The sequence below is a fragment of the Oncorhynchus mykiss genome, chromosome 12 (genome assembly GCF_013265735.2).
Source record: "Oncorhynchus mykiss isolate Arlee chromosome 12, USDA_OmykA_1.1, whole genome shotgun sequence".
NCBI lineage: Eukaryota > Metazoa > Chordata > Actinopteri > Salmoniformes > Salmonidae > Oncorhynchus > Oncorhynchus mykiss.
Window position 1 is genome coordinate 15,780,795 of NC_048576.1, and position 16,107 is coordinate 15,796,901.

At 41.7% G+C, this 16,107-nt stretch overlaps 1 protein-coding gene across 1 annotated transcript; it reads right to left on the bottom strand.

Annotated features, from left to right (window-relative positions):
• Positions 1–1,836: 1,836 nt before the first annotated feature.
• LOC110537049 (solute carrier family 25 member 46) lies at positions 1,837–13,037 on the bottom strand. The gene is made up of 8 exons (XM_021622764.2): positions 12,547–13,037; positions 8,932–8,974; positions 4,631–4,688; positions 4,292–4,369; positions 4,039–4,139; positions 3,407–3,463; positions 3,100–3,157; positions 1,837–2,710 (listed from the first exon to the last, which is right to left on the bottom strand). Exons 1-8 carry the CDS (start codon positions 12,794–12,796, stop codon positions 2,135–2,137), a joined length of 1,221 nt encoding a protein of 406 aa, XP_021478439.1. The 5' UTR covers positions 12,797–13,037; the 3' UTR covers positions 1,837–2,134.
• Between the last annotated feature and the right edge of the window lie 3,070 nt (positions 13,038–16,107).

Sequence of the window (16,107 nt, forward strand, 5' to 3'; positions counted from 1 at the left end):
TTGGTCTGTGTTTCATAATGCTCTTCATAATGCTCTTTTTAATTCGCAAGAGGCTGAATGTACACATGACCAAAAGTATGTTCACACCTGCTTGTTGAACATCTCATTCCAAAATCATAGGCATTAATATGGAGTTGGTCCCCCCTTTGCTGCTATAACAGCCTCCACTTCTGGGAATGCTTTACACATAGATGTTGGAACATTGCTGCGGGGACTTGCTTCCATTCAGCCACAAAACCATTAGTGAGGTCGGGCACTGATGTTGGGCGATTAGGCCTGGCTCACAGTCAGCGTTACAATTCATCCCAAAGGTGTTCGATGGGGCTGAGGTCAGGTCTCTGTGCAGGCCAGTCAAGTTCTTACACACCGATCTCGACAAACCATTTCTGTATGGACCTCGCTTTGTGCACGGGCATTGTCTTGCTGAAACAGGAAAAGGCCTTCCCCAAACTGTTGCCACAAAGTCGGAGGCACAGAATCATCTAGAATGTCAGTGTATCCTGTTGCATTAAGATTTCCATTCACTGGAACCAAGGGGCCTAGCCTGAACCATGAAAAACAGCCCCAGACCATTATTCCTCCTCCACCAAACTTTAGTTGGCAATATGCATTGGGGCAGGTAGTGTTCTGCTGGCATTTGCCAAACCCAGATTCGTCCGTCGGACTGCCAGATGGTGAAGCGTGATTATCACTCCAGCAAATGCATTTCCGCTGCTCAAGAGTCCAATGGCGGCGAGCTTTACACCACTCCAGCCGACACTTGGTATTGCCGATGGTGAACTTACGCTTGTGTGCGGCTGCTCGGCCATGGAAACCCATTTCATGAAGCTCCTGACAAACAGTTATTGTGCTTCCAGAGGCCGTTTTGAACTCGGTAGAGAGAGATGCAACCGAGGACAGACCATTTTTACGTGCTATGTGTTTCAGCACTCGGCGGTCCCGTTCTGTGAGCTTGTGTGGGCTACCACTTCACTGCTGCTCCGTTGTTGCTCCTAGATGTTTCCACTTCACAATAACAGCACTTACAGTTGACCAGGGCAGCTCTAGAAGGGCAGAAATTTGACGAACTGACTTGTTGGAAAGGTGGCATCCTATGACGGTGTCACGTTGGAAGTCACTGAGCTCTTCAGTAAGGCCATTTTACTAATCCACTAATTTGAAGGTGTGTCCACATCCACTATACAAAAGTATCTCAAAGCAAACCGAGCGAACGAAACAGCACCCCTCTGTCTCTGTATGTGTAGGCCATCTATCTGATGCTGTCTGGTCCAAAAGAGTATGACATTGTTGCCGCCCTTAGCATTGAATGCAAGGGAAGCCAATCAGCGTTGAGCTAAACTGAGCAAGCTCAACTGTGAATGGTGCTCTCCGGGTTGTGATGAAAATACGGTGTGGTTGAATTTATTCTGCCACTGTGTCTTCTTCTTGTCTCGGCCTTTAGGCCTATATATCACTGTCGCAAGGGATATGAACAAACAGCTTACATAGCAACACATAGGTTGTAATATGGATTTTTTTCTGTCTTCTCCAGTGATTTTACCCACGCACAGCTACTGATACCTACAAACATATATTGTCACTCGTAAAGCAAATAATAATTGAAAGACTTTCTGTACATACATTTCTGGATAAATTGGCACAACCCATCCTCTGCTAGTGCTAACAAACACAAAAGCAACAAATTGGCACATTCATACAATGTAGAAATTAGATTCTTTCAGATGAGATACACCAGAAAAATCGTGTGATTTGCAGAGAAGACTACCGACTGATAATTCACATAAATGACGCCAGGGTGAGTTAGTTTGACAGATGCAAGTTAAGTGTATTTCCTTCTATGACCATTGGGGATATTTATTGATTCCATGTATCATAGTACATATGATTTATTATTCAGTGCTTTGTGACACAGTGGAAGTGCTGACAATTAGGGACACCATTCTCGGCAAAACACTCGAAATGTGCTTCTGGACAGAAAAAATAATCAAGCCATCTTTTGGTATTTTAGTTTTTTTGAAAATGACAACCTTTTCCAGAATGAGCACAACCCAGACTGGCATGAAAAAAAACAGGGTTTCAAAGGGGCAACCACCAAGTCAAACTAACATTTAGGAATATTTTGCATTGTTTTTCTTTAAGCGTTTTGCAGCAAGGTGGAATAGATCACTTTGGTGATCTGCAGTACGGCGGCGTGTAGCGAGTACTGCACCACGATGGAGCCGAAGCCTTTGTAGAATCCCAGGGCTCCCTCCTCTCGCCGGATCACATTTACACAGTCCCAGATGCCTTCATACTGCGTGTTGATGGGCAGGACCTCAAAGCCCAGGTCTGTGTTGTCGATGATGGTGCGCGTGCCCTGGATGTGGAGCCTGTGCATCACCATCTCCAGCGGATAGAGGAGGACATCGGCACACAGACTGGCCACAAAACTAGCCATGAGTTCTGGGAAGTAAGCATCCAGCATGGTCTGGACCGTCTCCGAGCCGTCCACGGGCTGCTTGGCCGGACTCTTCCGGCGCAGGAGGAAGAGAACCAGCCTCTGCACGGTGGAGCTCACCACATAGTGGAGGACCCCGTGGAGCATGGTGGGGAGCATGAGACCCCATAGTGGCAGCAGGCGCTTGCTGTGGGGGACGCCCATTCCCATGACCCGGCCCACACCCTCCTTCACACAGTCCAGGATTCCAGGGTTGTCCCGGATGATCTCACTCTGGGGACACACAAAAAGGGACACTATGGGTGTGGTGCATATTTCATGGTTAATACAGAATGATCTGAAATTATCTCTGCATGTGTGTTTGGATTGAAAAGACCAGCTCTGTGAAGGAATGGATACATTTACTGATTCTTTGATACTGTTAAAAGGTTGAGTTTCGCAAAAACATGAAGTCATATTTATCTTTATTAGACAATGGACGAACGATGATCTTCACACTCAAGATTATCTTTATGTTGTTGGGAAACTCACCCAAAGTCAGTTAGAAAGTGAAGGGGAGTTTTAGAAGATACAGATGGACAAGATAAGGACAGCCAAAATACAACAGACCACAAAGGGATCATCATCCATATATAGTAAGTATGAAGTATGGACACACTCACCTGCACAGTTTCAATGAGGCTTGCTGAGTAAAATGGCATGGCAACCACACAGGTCAAACTGTAAAAAGGAGATACACAATGACTGGTCATAAGATCAAAGCATTCTACTGAAATAAAGATATCAGCACCATCTGATAACAGCATCTACTAAATGTAAAGTCCCTTCTCTATTACCCTGCACACTTTTTTATACATATGAATATGCACTCTATAGTTATGCAATTAAATGATCACTTACCATACTGTTACTTGTAAGTTACAGTATAAAAACCATTCATTATTTAGGAAAGAAAATAAATGTTATTACCCTTTCAGAGCCAAATGCCCAATAACTTGCTTGGGGTTCCATTTGTGGGAGAGTTCTCTGAGAACAAACAAACAAGCATAGTCAGTCCTCTATCCAAGGTACCAGGTAAGTAACAGTGTTCATTTATTTCAAACAAGGTGATTTAACATAATTCAGATTTTTAAGAATAAAAAAAGGTTGGTTTAAACTAGTTATTGTATTGTTTGAACACTTATTTTTGAAGTATACTCTATAGTTTGTTTCATGCCGTTTTTTTCCCATTCATTTAAAGCTGTTAGTGGTCTTCGATTTTGGTAATGGAACTTTGTGATCATCTCACTGGAACCCTTGGGAGCTGATAGATATGGCCTCTCTTGAGTATAATCACCTACCTCCAGCATGTTCTGGTAGTGGCTAGAGGCCACATTGTGAGTGGAAGTTTGACACCTAACGCCATTTAAAAGGATGACTTGCTATTGATGTTGTGCTCGATTTTTATCAACAGCAATACAAACATTTTATTTTTGTTTGTCGAAGTCTTGTCAAAGATATGGTGGGCGATCAGGCGAGGACTAAAGGCAATGACTAATATAAGCAATATTCCCATTGGCTAGTTTTCTTGTCTCAAATATCCTCCAACAGTAAACACATACCGTGGTAGTGGAGTGCATTCACTTATGATGCCTTCTGTTCCCAATGTGACTCCCTGTACCACAAAGGTGCTGCCCATTCCTTTCCATAAGGCCTTAGGACCCTGCAAGCAGACAATTCACAAAAATATACCGGCATTAAAACATGTTAGCCCAAAATCCACATTTTCAACATCTTTTGAACATTTTTTGTGGTGATATTTGTTAGGCCCATTTGTGAATGTTGGGTTTTGGGTTTGTGAAAAGCATTTACTACCTGACTCTTGGTGACATTATACATCACACTGATAGCAGTCAATGGGGACAGATGGTAGCACCTGGCGTGATAATTGACCTGGAAGCCACAAACAAACATTATTTATTTATTATTACTACTTACTTCAACTTAGTTCATTAAATACTTACTTCAAGCACACTGGAGGTGAAACCGTAAGTAGCATTATAATGGGCAACTGTGATACACCCATGAAGATTTATTTACTGTATTGTAGAAAGATTTGAGTCAACAGAGTACACCAAAGCCTAAGGATGGAACACATACAGACTCTGAACATGTGAATTCTGGCATATACTACATGGCTGACCGTAGGCTTACCTGGCACTGACGACGAAACACAATGCAAGGGTGAGCCAGGACATTTTCAGTAAAGAGACTGGAAGAAGAAGACATGGTGTGAACACAGTGCCTTCAGAAAGTATTCACACCCCTTGACTTTTTCCACATTTTGTTGTGTTACGACCTGATTTTAAAATGGATTCAATTGAGATTCAGCAGACATTGAATATCCCTTTGAACATGGTGAATTTATTAAATACACTTGGGATGGTGTATCAAAACACCCAGTCACTACAAAGATACAGGCATCCTTCCTAACTCAGTTGCCAGAGAGGAAGGAAACCGCTCAGGGATTTCACTATGAGGACAATGTTGACTTTATAACAGTCACAGCATTTAATGGCTGTGATAGGAAAAAATTGAGGATAGATCAACAACATTGTAGTTACTCCACAATACTAACACATTTTCATAAGTATTCACACCTGACTCAATATTTTGTAGAAGCACAGCATGCTCTGCAGCTTTTATAGCTGTGAGTCTTTCTGGGTAAGTCTCTAAGAGCTTTCCACACCTGGATTGTGAAACATTTTCCCATTATTCTTTTCAATAGTCTTCAAGCTCTGTTAAATTGGTTGTTGATCATTGCTAGACAAACATTTTCAGGTCTTGCATAGATTTGCAAGTAGATTTAAGTCAAAACTGTAACTCGGCCACAGGAATATTCACTGTCTTCTTGGTAAGCAATTCAGTGTAGATTTGGCCTTGTGTTTCAGGTTATTGTCCTGCTGAAAGGTGAATTCATCTCCCAGTGTCTGGTGGAAAGCAGATTGAACTGGGTTTTCCTCTAAGATTTTGCCTGTGCTTAGCTCCAGTCTGATTATTTTTTTAAACTGAAAAACTCCCTAGTCCTTAACGATTACAAGCATACTCATAACATGATGCAGCCACCAGTATGCTTGAAAATATAGAGAATGGTACTCAGTATTGTGTTGTATTGGATTTGCCTCAATCATAACACTTTGTTTTCAGCCCAAAAAGTGAATTCCTTTGTGTAGTATTACTGTAGTGCCTTGTGCAAACAAGATGCATGTTTTGGAATATTTTTGTTCTGTACAGGTTCTCTTCTTTTCACTCTGTAAACGTGATATTTCTGTATTTGATTTTCAATAAATTAGCAAACATTTCTAAAAACATGTTTTTAATTTGTGATTATGGCATAATGTGTGTAGATGGATTAAATCCGATTGTTTTCACATGCATTTTGAATTCAGGCTGAAACAAAACAAATTGTGGAATAAGTTGAGGGTAATGAATACTTTCTGAAGGCACTGTACATTTGTTTTTGTATTTATTATGGATCCCCTTTAGCTGCTGCCAAAGCAGCATCTACCCTTCCTGGGGTCCAGCAAAATTAAGGCAGTTTATACAATTTAAAAAAACATTACAATACATTCACATATTTCACAACACACTGTGTGCCCTCAGGCCCCTACTCCACCACTACCACATATCTACAGTACTAAATTCATGTGTATGTATAGTGTGTATGTTATCGTGTGTGTGTGTGTGTGTGTGTGTGTGTGTGTGTGTGTGTGTGTGTGTGTGTGTGTGTGTGTGTGTGTGTGTCTATCCCAATGTTTGTGTTGCTTCACTTTTCCATAAGGTGTTTGTTTTTTTTATCTGTTTTTTAAAATATAATTTTACTGCTTGCGTCAGTTCCATGTAGTCATTGCTCTATGTAGTACTGTGTGCCTCCCATTGTCTGTTCTGGACTTGGGGACTGTGAAGGGACCTCTTGTAGCATGTCTTGTGGGGTATGCATGGGTGTCCAAGTAGTTGTGTGTGCCACTACTGTGTGCCAGTAGTTTAGACAGACAGCTCAGTGCATTCAACATGTCATGTCAACATTCAATACCTCTCATAAATAAAAGTAGTGATGAAGTCAATCTCTCCTCCACTTTCAGCCAGGAGAGATTGACATGCATATGATTAATATTAGCTCGCTGTGTAGATCCAAGGGCCAGCCGTGCTGCCTTGTTCTGAGCCAATTGCAATTTTCCTAAGTCCTTTTTTGTGGCACCTGACCACACGACTGAACAGTAGTCAAGGTGCGACAAAACTAGGGCCTGTAGAACCTGCCTTGCTGATATTGATGTTAAGAAGGCAAAGCATCGCTTTATTATAGACAGACTTCTCCCCATCTTAGCTACTAATTTCCACATTATTTATTACAAGATTTAGTTGAGGTTTAGGGTTAAGTGAGTGTTTTGTTCCAAATACAATGCTTTTAGTTTTAGAAATATTTAGGGCTAACTTATTCCTTGCCACCCACTTTGAAACTAACTGCAGCTCTTTGTTGAGTGTTGCAGTCATTTCAGTCACTGTAGTAGCTGACGTGTACAGCGTTGAGTCATCCGCATACAAAGACACTCTGGCTTTACTCAAAGTCAGAGGCATGTCGTTAGTAAAAATTGAAAAAAGCAAGGGGCCTAAACAGCTACCCTGGGGAATTCCTGAGTCTAACTGGATTATATTTGAGAGGCTTCCATTAAAGAATACCCTCTGTGTTCTGTTAGACAAGTAACTCTTTATCCACAATATAGCAGGGGGTGTAAAGCCATAACACATACGTTTTTCCAGCAGCAGACTACGATCGATAATGTCAAAAGCACCACTGAAGACTAACAAGACAGCCCCCGCAATAATTTTATAATAAATTTCTCTCAGCCAACCATGCTCTGTACATACGGTGCATTCGGAATTATTAAGACCCCTAGACTTTTTCCACATTGTGTTACATTACAGCCTTATTTGAAAAATTATGACATATAAAAACAGAAATACTTTATTGACACAAGTATTCAGACCCTTTGTTATTAGACTGTAAATTGAGCTCAGGTGCATCCTGTTTCCATTGATCATCTTTGAGATGTTTATACAACCTGATTGGACTCCACCTGTGGTAAATTCAATTGATTGGACATGATTTGGAAAGGCACACCTGTCAGAGCAAAAACCAAGCCATGAGGTCAAAATAATTGTCCGTAGAGCTCCGAGACAGGATTGTGTCGAGGCACAGATCTTGCGAAGGGTACCAAAAAATGTCTGCAGCATTGATGGTCCCAATGACAAAGTGGCTTCAATAATTCTTAAATAGAATAAGTTTGGCACCACCATCTAGAGCTGGCCGCCTGGCCAAACTGAGAAATCGGGAGAGAAGGGCCTTGGTCAGGGAGCTCCAGAGTTCCTCTGTGGAGATGGGATAACCTCCCAGAAGGACAACCATCTGTGCAGCACTCCACCAATCAGGCCTTTATGGTAGAGTGGCCGGACGGAAACCACTCCTCAGTAAAAGGCACAGGACAACCCGCTTGGAGTTTGCCAAAAAGCAACTAATAGTCTCTCAGACCATGACAAACAAGATTCTCTGGTCAGATTCTCTGGCCTGAATTCCAAGCGTCACGTCTGTTGAAAACCTGGCACCATCCCTACGGTGAAGCATGGTGGTGGCAGCCTCATGCTGTGGGGATGTTTGTCAGCGGCAGGGAATGATGTCAAGGGAAAGATGAATGGAACAAAGTAGAGAGATCCTTGATGAAAACATGCTCCAGAGTGCTCAGGACCTCAGACTGGGGTGAAGGTTCACCTTCCAACAGGACAACGACCCTAAGCACACAGCCAAGACAATGCAGAAGTGGCTTCGGGACAAGCTTCCTAATGTCCTTGAGTGGCCCAGCCAGAGCCCAGACTTGAACCCAATCGAACACCTCTGGAAAGACCTGAAAATATCTGTGGAGCGACACACCACATCCAACCTGGCAGAGCTTGAGAGGATCTGCAGAGAAGAATGCGAGAAACTCCCCAAATACAGGTGTGCCAAGCTTGTAGCATCATACACAAGAAGACTTGAGGCTGTAATCACTGCCAAAGGTGCTTCAACAAAGTACTGAGTAAAGGGTCTGAATACTTATGCAAATGTGATATTTCATTTTTTAAATTTTATTTTATAAATTAGCAAACATTTCTAAATTTGCTTTGTCATTATGGGGTATTGTGTGTAGATAGATGAGCAGGATTTTTTTTAAAAATCCATTTTAGAATAAGCTTGTAACATAACAAAATGTGGAAAAAGTCAAGGGGTCTGAATACTTTCCGAATGCACTGTATTGGCTTACTGCTTTCCTTTTCCCAAACACTTTGACTGTATATATAATGTTTAATGACGGAAATGGTTTGTTTAATGTAAATGTTTACTTTCCTTTAGAAGTCAAGATGGATCATAGTCATCTCTTTACTACTAAACTACCACTGAATTACTGAAACATTGAATTAATTACCTTGCAAGCCCGATACCAAATCCAGCAAATCTGTTCAACTGCTCTGAAAGAGAAAGAACATATACATGTGAATGAATATCTAACAGCAACATTTAATGGAAAACCTTATTTATTGTTATACATAAATAAGTCATAGTCATGCAAGTCACTCAATATTTTGAGCATCATAGGCTAAGTAGCTGAGAAATTAGACTCTTCGAAATGTGTTTATTGTCAACAAACAAGCAGAGCATCAAGTATAGTGCAAGGGTCACAGCCTCACTGGGGGAAGCACACGTATTAGTCGGAGGTGTAAAGTCACCAAGACACGCAAACCCTCCTCAAATGTTATTAGTCGTGTACACAGATTTGCAGGTGCAGCGAAATGCTTGAGTTTCTAGCTCCAACAGTGCAGTAATACTTAGCAATAAAATAAAAAAGAATACACACAAAATTATCGGAAATATCAGAACGAGCAATGTTAGAGACTGGATGATATAAACATACACATACTACTGTTCAAAAGTTTGGGGTCACTTAGAAACGTCCTTCTTTTTGAAAGAAAAGCTATTTTTTTGTCCAATAAAATAACATCAAATTGATCATAAATACAGTGTAGACATTGTTAATGTTGTAAATGACTATTGTAGCTGGAAACGGCAGATTTTTAAATGTAATATCTACATAGGCCCATTATCAGCAACCATCACTCCTATGTTCCAATGGCACGTTGTGTTAGCTAATCCAAGTTTATCATTTTAAAAGGCTAACTGATTATTAGAAAACCCTTCTGCAATTATATTAGCACAGCTGAAAACTGTTGTTCTGATTAAAGAAGCAATAGAACTGGCCTTCTTTAGACTAGTTGAGTATCTGGAGCATCAGCATTTGTGGTTCGATTACAGGCTCAAAATGGGAAGAAACAAAGACCTTTCTTCTTTAACTCGTGAGGGTTCGATTACAGGCTCAACATGGCCAGAAACAAAGACCTTTCTTCTGAAACTCGTCAGTCTATTCTTCTTCTGAGAAATGAAGGCTATTCCATGCGAGAAATTGACAAGAAACTAAAGATCTGGTCCAATGCTTTGTACTACTCCCTTCACAGAACACAGCAAACTGGCTCTAACCAGAATAGACAGAGGAGTGGGAAGCCCCGGTGCACAACTGAGCAAGAGGACAAGTACATTAGAGTGTCTAGTTTGAGAAACAGACGCCTCACAAGTCCTCAACTGGCAGCTTCATTAAATAGTACCTGCAAAACAACAGTCTCAACGTCAACAGTGAAGAGGCGACTCCGGGATGCTAGCCTTCTAGGCAGAGGTGCAAAGAAAAAGCCATATCTCAGACTGGCCATTAAAAAGAAAAGAAAAGATTAAGGCCTCCCGAGTGGAGCAGTGGTCTAAGGCATTGCATCGCAGTGCTAGCTGACACAATGCCCATCCAACTCCCGCACAGACTCGGGAGAGGCAAAGATTGAGAGCCATGCGTCCTCCGAAACACAACCCAACCAAGCCGCACTGCTTCTTGGCCCAGAGTTGTCCAGGTTAGGGAGTGTTTGGCCGGCAGGGATATCTTTGCCTCATCACGTACTAGCGACTCTTGTGGCGGGCCGGGCGCAGTGCACGCTGACCAGGTCGCCAGGTATATAGTGTTTCCTCCGACACATTGGTGCGGCTGGCTTCTGGGTTGGATGGGCATTGTGTCAAGAAGCAGTGCGGCTTGGTTGGGTTGTGTTTCGGAGGACGCATGGCTCTCAATCTTTGCCTCTCCCGAGTCTGTGCGGGAGTTGGATGGGCATTGTGTCAAGAAGCAGTGCGGCTTGGTTGGGTTGTGTTTCGGAGGACGCATGGCTCTCAATCTTTGCCTCTCCCGAGTCTGTGCGGGAGTTGGATGGGCATTGTGTCAAGAAGCAGTGCGGCTTGGTTGGGTTGTGTTTCGGATGACGCATGGCTCTCAATCTTTGCCTCTCCCGAGTCTGTGCGGGAGTTGGATGGGCATTGTGTCAAGAAGCAGTGCGGCTTGGTTGGGTTGTGTTTCGGAGGACGCATGGCTCTCAATCTTTGCCTCTCCCGAGTCTGTGCGGGAGTTGGATGGGCATTGTGTCAAGAAGCAGTGCGGCTTGGTTGGGTTGTGTTTCGGAGGACGCATGGCTCTCAATCTTCGCCTCTCCCGAGTCTGTGCGGGAGTTCAAGCGATGAGACAAGACTGTAACTACTACCAATTGGATACCATGAAAAAGGGATGAAAAAAAATAATAAAAAGATAGGCAAAAGAACACGGACACTGGAAAGAGGAACTCTGCCTAGAAGGCCAGCATCCCGGAGTTGCCTCTTCACTGTTGACGTTGACCCAATCCACTGCAGACTTGTTGATGTGGATGGGGGAGTGCTCTCTCTGCAGTCTCCTGTAGTCCACAATCAGCTCTTTTGTTTTGTTGAGGGACAGGTTATTTTCCTCCTCCCTTTAGGCTGTCTCATCGTTGTCTTCATCACTGGAAGAGCATCTTGTGTCTCAACCGATGGTGGGCACAACAGAAAAACCTCATGATGTGAAATAGGGTCTAAGCGAACATGAAAACGTTTTTAATTTACGCATTGTTAGATAATTGATGTTAATGGTTTAAGGTTTTTGACAAAACTGTTTGTAAGCTTTTAAATGACATCAAATTCAACTGTTTATATTTTCCATTGAAGAAGACATGGATGTCTCATGGTATGTTACGCAAAATGGGTCAATTTTGAGAACGTTTATCTCATTAATGTTTTGGCATTCATGTCCAAAAAGTCCCTTTTTGACCACTTCTTCCACGGGCAAACATCAATGGAAAGTTTTGAATCAAAAAAGGAATACTGTCAAAAAGGGATTTAATTCAAGTGGATTTACCCTGTAGTGTGATTGACATCAATCAATGTTCACAAATGCACCTAAAAGCGCAAATAACCAGGAAAGCTACTTTATGACTCATCCGCCTACTTGAGAAATGCTCCTACTGTAGGTCTACACTACACTCCCTCTCTATCTGTAGGGTATTGTCTGAACCCCAAAATGGTGGTAGGTCTGCTCAAATGCCAAGTTTCTGTTTTTGTTATTTCATCATTGATGCTTTGAAAGGAAGTCCTGTCAATATTTAATTCTTTACTTCTTGTAGGTAATTCTGGACTTGTTGTTATGAGTTGGTTGGATTCTATCAGCGCAATAGTACATGCAATCAAGAACAGTGCCTCATAAAACAGTTTAAAAACAGAGATCTATGCTAGGCCTACAGTAGTTTGTGCTCTCTTCAGTGTTTGTGTACTTTAATGTCATTGAATCCCTATCCTGCACAGGAATCATTTATATGAATGGTAACTGATTGTAAACGTGGATTTCAGGGCGAAGTCAAAGAAAGTTAAACGTATTTTTGTGGTACCTAGACACGTAACGTTACGCTAAAGTTTAAGTATGTCGCATAAGTTACTGTCGGTAATGTAAAGTCCAAATTGTTGACACTGACTCTAATATTCTCAGGACTAGCTAGCTAGCTAGTTGAAAGTTGAGTGATTTCACATTCAAACACTCATGACACAGTGACGATTTCGTGTCGTAGTCATTGTAGTGAATGAAAATGGTCAGCGTTGCGGAAATGATGTCCCCTACCGGATGGAGGAGCTGTGGGCAGAGTATCTTCAGCACCAGGTGCTGCAGGGGCCGCCTCAAATTGGGGCGTGCGTTCACCAAAATGTAAATTTCGGCTACCTGGAATATCTGGCGGTGTTGTTACCCAATTCTGCAGGTCCACACTAGAAGAATTATTAAATGACCTTCCACTGTAGCCCCCACTGTAAGCAGGATCCTCAATACCTCTGTAACCTAAACCGTCAAAATTGTCCGGTCGCCGAGAAGTCATCCTGCACGAGAGCTAAATAGGAGTGACAGCTCCTTTGATATCACGACTAACGTTAGTCAAATAAATATGTGTAACTATACCACTTTTTAAATCTACGAGAAACACATTGAAAATTAAAATGAACCACAGTATTAACACCAATTTCGACCGCTAGCAAGCTAGCAACCCTAAATTACTTCGTTATATACGCTAGATAGCGAGCACAATAACAACACGAATGAACTGTCAGCTGATCATATCAGCGGCTCGTCAGAAACACTAAAAAGGTACATCCTGGTCATGGAATTTTGAAGTTTGTCAAAATAAAAGTTCCCCATGTAATAGTAGAACCATGTCAATAACCTGTATTTATTCATGATATATGAAATATAATTAGCTAAACATAAACAATGAATCTTATTTATTCATATTTAAGTGACATTTGCATTAAATGTCGGTTTTAAAACATGTTCCAAGGTCAAATGAAAGGCCACAATGTGAATCACTGTATATTTAATACATATTGGCTTATACAGCTAAATCTATTCTGGGTGCCACAGTAAAGGTGTTGTAGGGGATACTCAATAGGGTCTGTAGAATGTATATATGGTGTCATTTCATGGGGCTCTCAATAATACAGAGTATTTCATATACAGTGATTCATATTGTGGCCAATGGAATGGATGAAGTAAAAGGCCAGCAACACTCTGCATTACTCAAAGCCCCATGAAATAACACCACATATAGATTATACAAACCCTACTGAGTATTCCCAACAACACTTTTACATCGGCACATAGAAACATTTTTCTATATAAGACAATATGTAATTTATAGGCCTACAGTGCATTATTTCCATTTTATTTAACTAGGAAGTCAGTTAAGAACACATTTTTATTTACAATGATGGCCTACCCTGGACAATGCTAGGCCAGTTGTGTGGTTCCCTATGGAACTCACATTCAAAGCCAGATGTGATTCAGCCTGGAATTGCCTGGACTGTAGTGATGCCTCTTGCACTGAGTTACAGTGCCTTAGAATGCTGTGCCACTTGGGTGCCCTGCATTTGGACCAATGGAATGGGTGGAGTAGAAATGGCTACTGGGTAGATTCCAGTGCAAGATCAGTAGGGTCTCTAGAATATTATTTTCTTTACATTAATTTACTTAAGCTCCTGCCATTTCTCAATGTGCTCCACCTTATAATATAATCTTATATAAAGTAGTAATTATCTTTAGTTTAGATATTTCCCCGATGTAGTTATAATTTTGTAACGTTATTTTAGCATAATGCCCTATGGAAAGCTGCATGTTTTATTTATTTTGGATCATACACATACCGTGGTACTTTTATTTTGAAGACAAAATCAGAAAACCGAAAGTCTTAATGCTGCTCCCGGGACACTAACGTTGCTGCCGTGACGCTAATGCCGATCAACTGGAAGTTGTTTCCTTCTCTTCCGCATCCAAACTGCATTGTGGGACATGTTGTTTCTTTGTGTACTTATTTGACCTAGCCGCAGTGCGTCCATGGAAACAGCAAACAAACGAGACTTGTGTGCAAGAGATTAGTGGGAACAATCCATAGATGTTAAATGGAGGCGAGGGAAACAGGTGTCTATACAATTATGAAAGCTGCCAATGTGATAATTTTATATTTGTTGTGGAAATACAACACAGGGACACTCGAAGTCAATCTTAAATTAATAATTGTTTATTATCAGCTTGCTAGAGAGGTTCCAAAAAACTTGATGCACCATAGTGAACATACAGTGGGGCAAAAAAAGTATTTAGTCAGCCACCAATTGTGCAAGTTCTCCCACTTAAAAAGATGAGAGAGGCCTGTAATTTTCAACATAGGTACACTTCAAATATGACAGACAAAATGAGAAAAAAAATCCAGAAAATCACATTGTAGGATTTTTAATGAATTTATTTGCAAATTATGGTGGAAAATAAGTAACAACTTTTGTCAATAACAAAAGTTTATCTCAATACTTTGTTATCCACCCTTTGTTGGCAATGACAGAGGTCAAACATTTTCTGTAAGTCTTCACAAGGATTTCACACACTGTTGCTGGTATTTTGGCCCATTCCTCCATGCAGATCTCCTCTAGAGCAGTGATGTTTTGGGGCTGTTGCTGGGCAACACAGACTTTCAACTCCCTCCAAAGATTTTCTATGGGGTTGAGATCTGGAGACTGGCTAGGCCACTCCAGGACCTTGAAATGCTTCTTACGAAGCCACTCCTTTGTTGCCCGGGCGGTGTGTTTGGGATCATTGTCATGCTGAAAGACCCAGCCATGTTTCATCTTCAATGCCCTTGCTGATGGAAGGAGATTTTCACTCAAAATCTCACAACACATGGCCCCATTCATTCTTTCCTTTACACGGATCAGTCGTCCTGGTCCCTTTGCAGAAAAACAGCCCCAAAGCATGATGTTTCCAACCCATGCTTCACAGTAGGTATGGTGTTCTTTGGATGCAACTCAGCATTCTTTGTCCTCCAAACACGACGAGTTGAGTTTTTACCAAAAAGTTATATTTTGGTTTCATCTGACCATATGACATTCTCCCAATCTTCTTCTGGATCATCCAAATGCTCTCTAGCAAACTTCAGACGGGCCTGGACATGTACTGGCTTAAGCAGGGGGACACGTCTGGCACTGCAGGATTTGAGTCCCTGGCGGCGTAGTGTATTACTGATGGTAGGCTTTGTTACTTTGGTCCCAGCTCTCTGCAGGTCATTCACTAGATCCCCCCCGTGTTGTTCTGGGATTTTTTGTGATCATTTTGACCCCACCGGGTGAGATCTTGCGTGGAGCCCCAGATCGAGGGAGATTATCAGTGGTCTTGTATGTCTTCCATTTCCTAATATTTCTCATTTTGTCTGTCATAGTTGAAGTGTACCTATGATGAAAATTACAGGCCTCTCTCATCTTTTTAAGTGGGAGAACTTGCACAATTGGTGGCTGACTAAATACTTTTTTGCCCCACTGTATGTCAGGAGCTCTATCGGGGCAGTCTTGTTAGTTCCCTCATATACAGACAAGTTATATTTGCAGTTATATAGCTTATTCATTCATAATTAATTCATCATTAACGTTTGCTTCATTCATGTGACCGACCAATACTGGGTCATGCATGTGACAGATCAATACCTCACGAGGCTTCTTCTCTCTAAGCTGTGACCTTGAAACTGAGATATCCTTTCTCTAAACAAGGTTTACGGTGAAGCAAGATGGTGGCAACATCCTGCTGTTGGGATGCTCCAGAGCTCTCAGGACCTCAGACTGGGACGAAGGTTCACAGAAAACGCAGTAGTTGCTTCAG

Excerpts from the sequence above, each read along its gene's own strand:
- LOC110537049 (XM_021622764.2), bottom strand. The coding sequence starts at position 12,796 with ATGACTTCTCGGCGACCGGACAATTTTGACGGTTTAGGTTACAGAGGT. Across the intron at positions 8,975-12,546 it reads GCCCACAGCTCCTCCATCCG|AGCAGTTGAACAGATTTGCT; the intron begins GTAGGGGACATC and ends TTTCTCTTTCAG. Across the intron at positions 2,711-3,099 it reads GCCTCATTGAAACTGTGCAG|AGTGAGATCATCCGGGACAA; the intron begins GTGAGTGTGTCC and ends GTGTGTCCCCAG.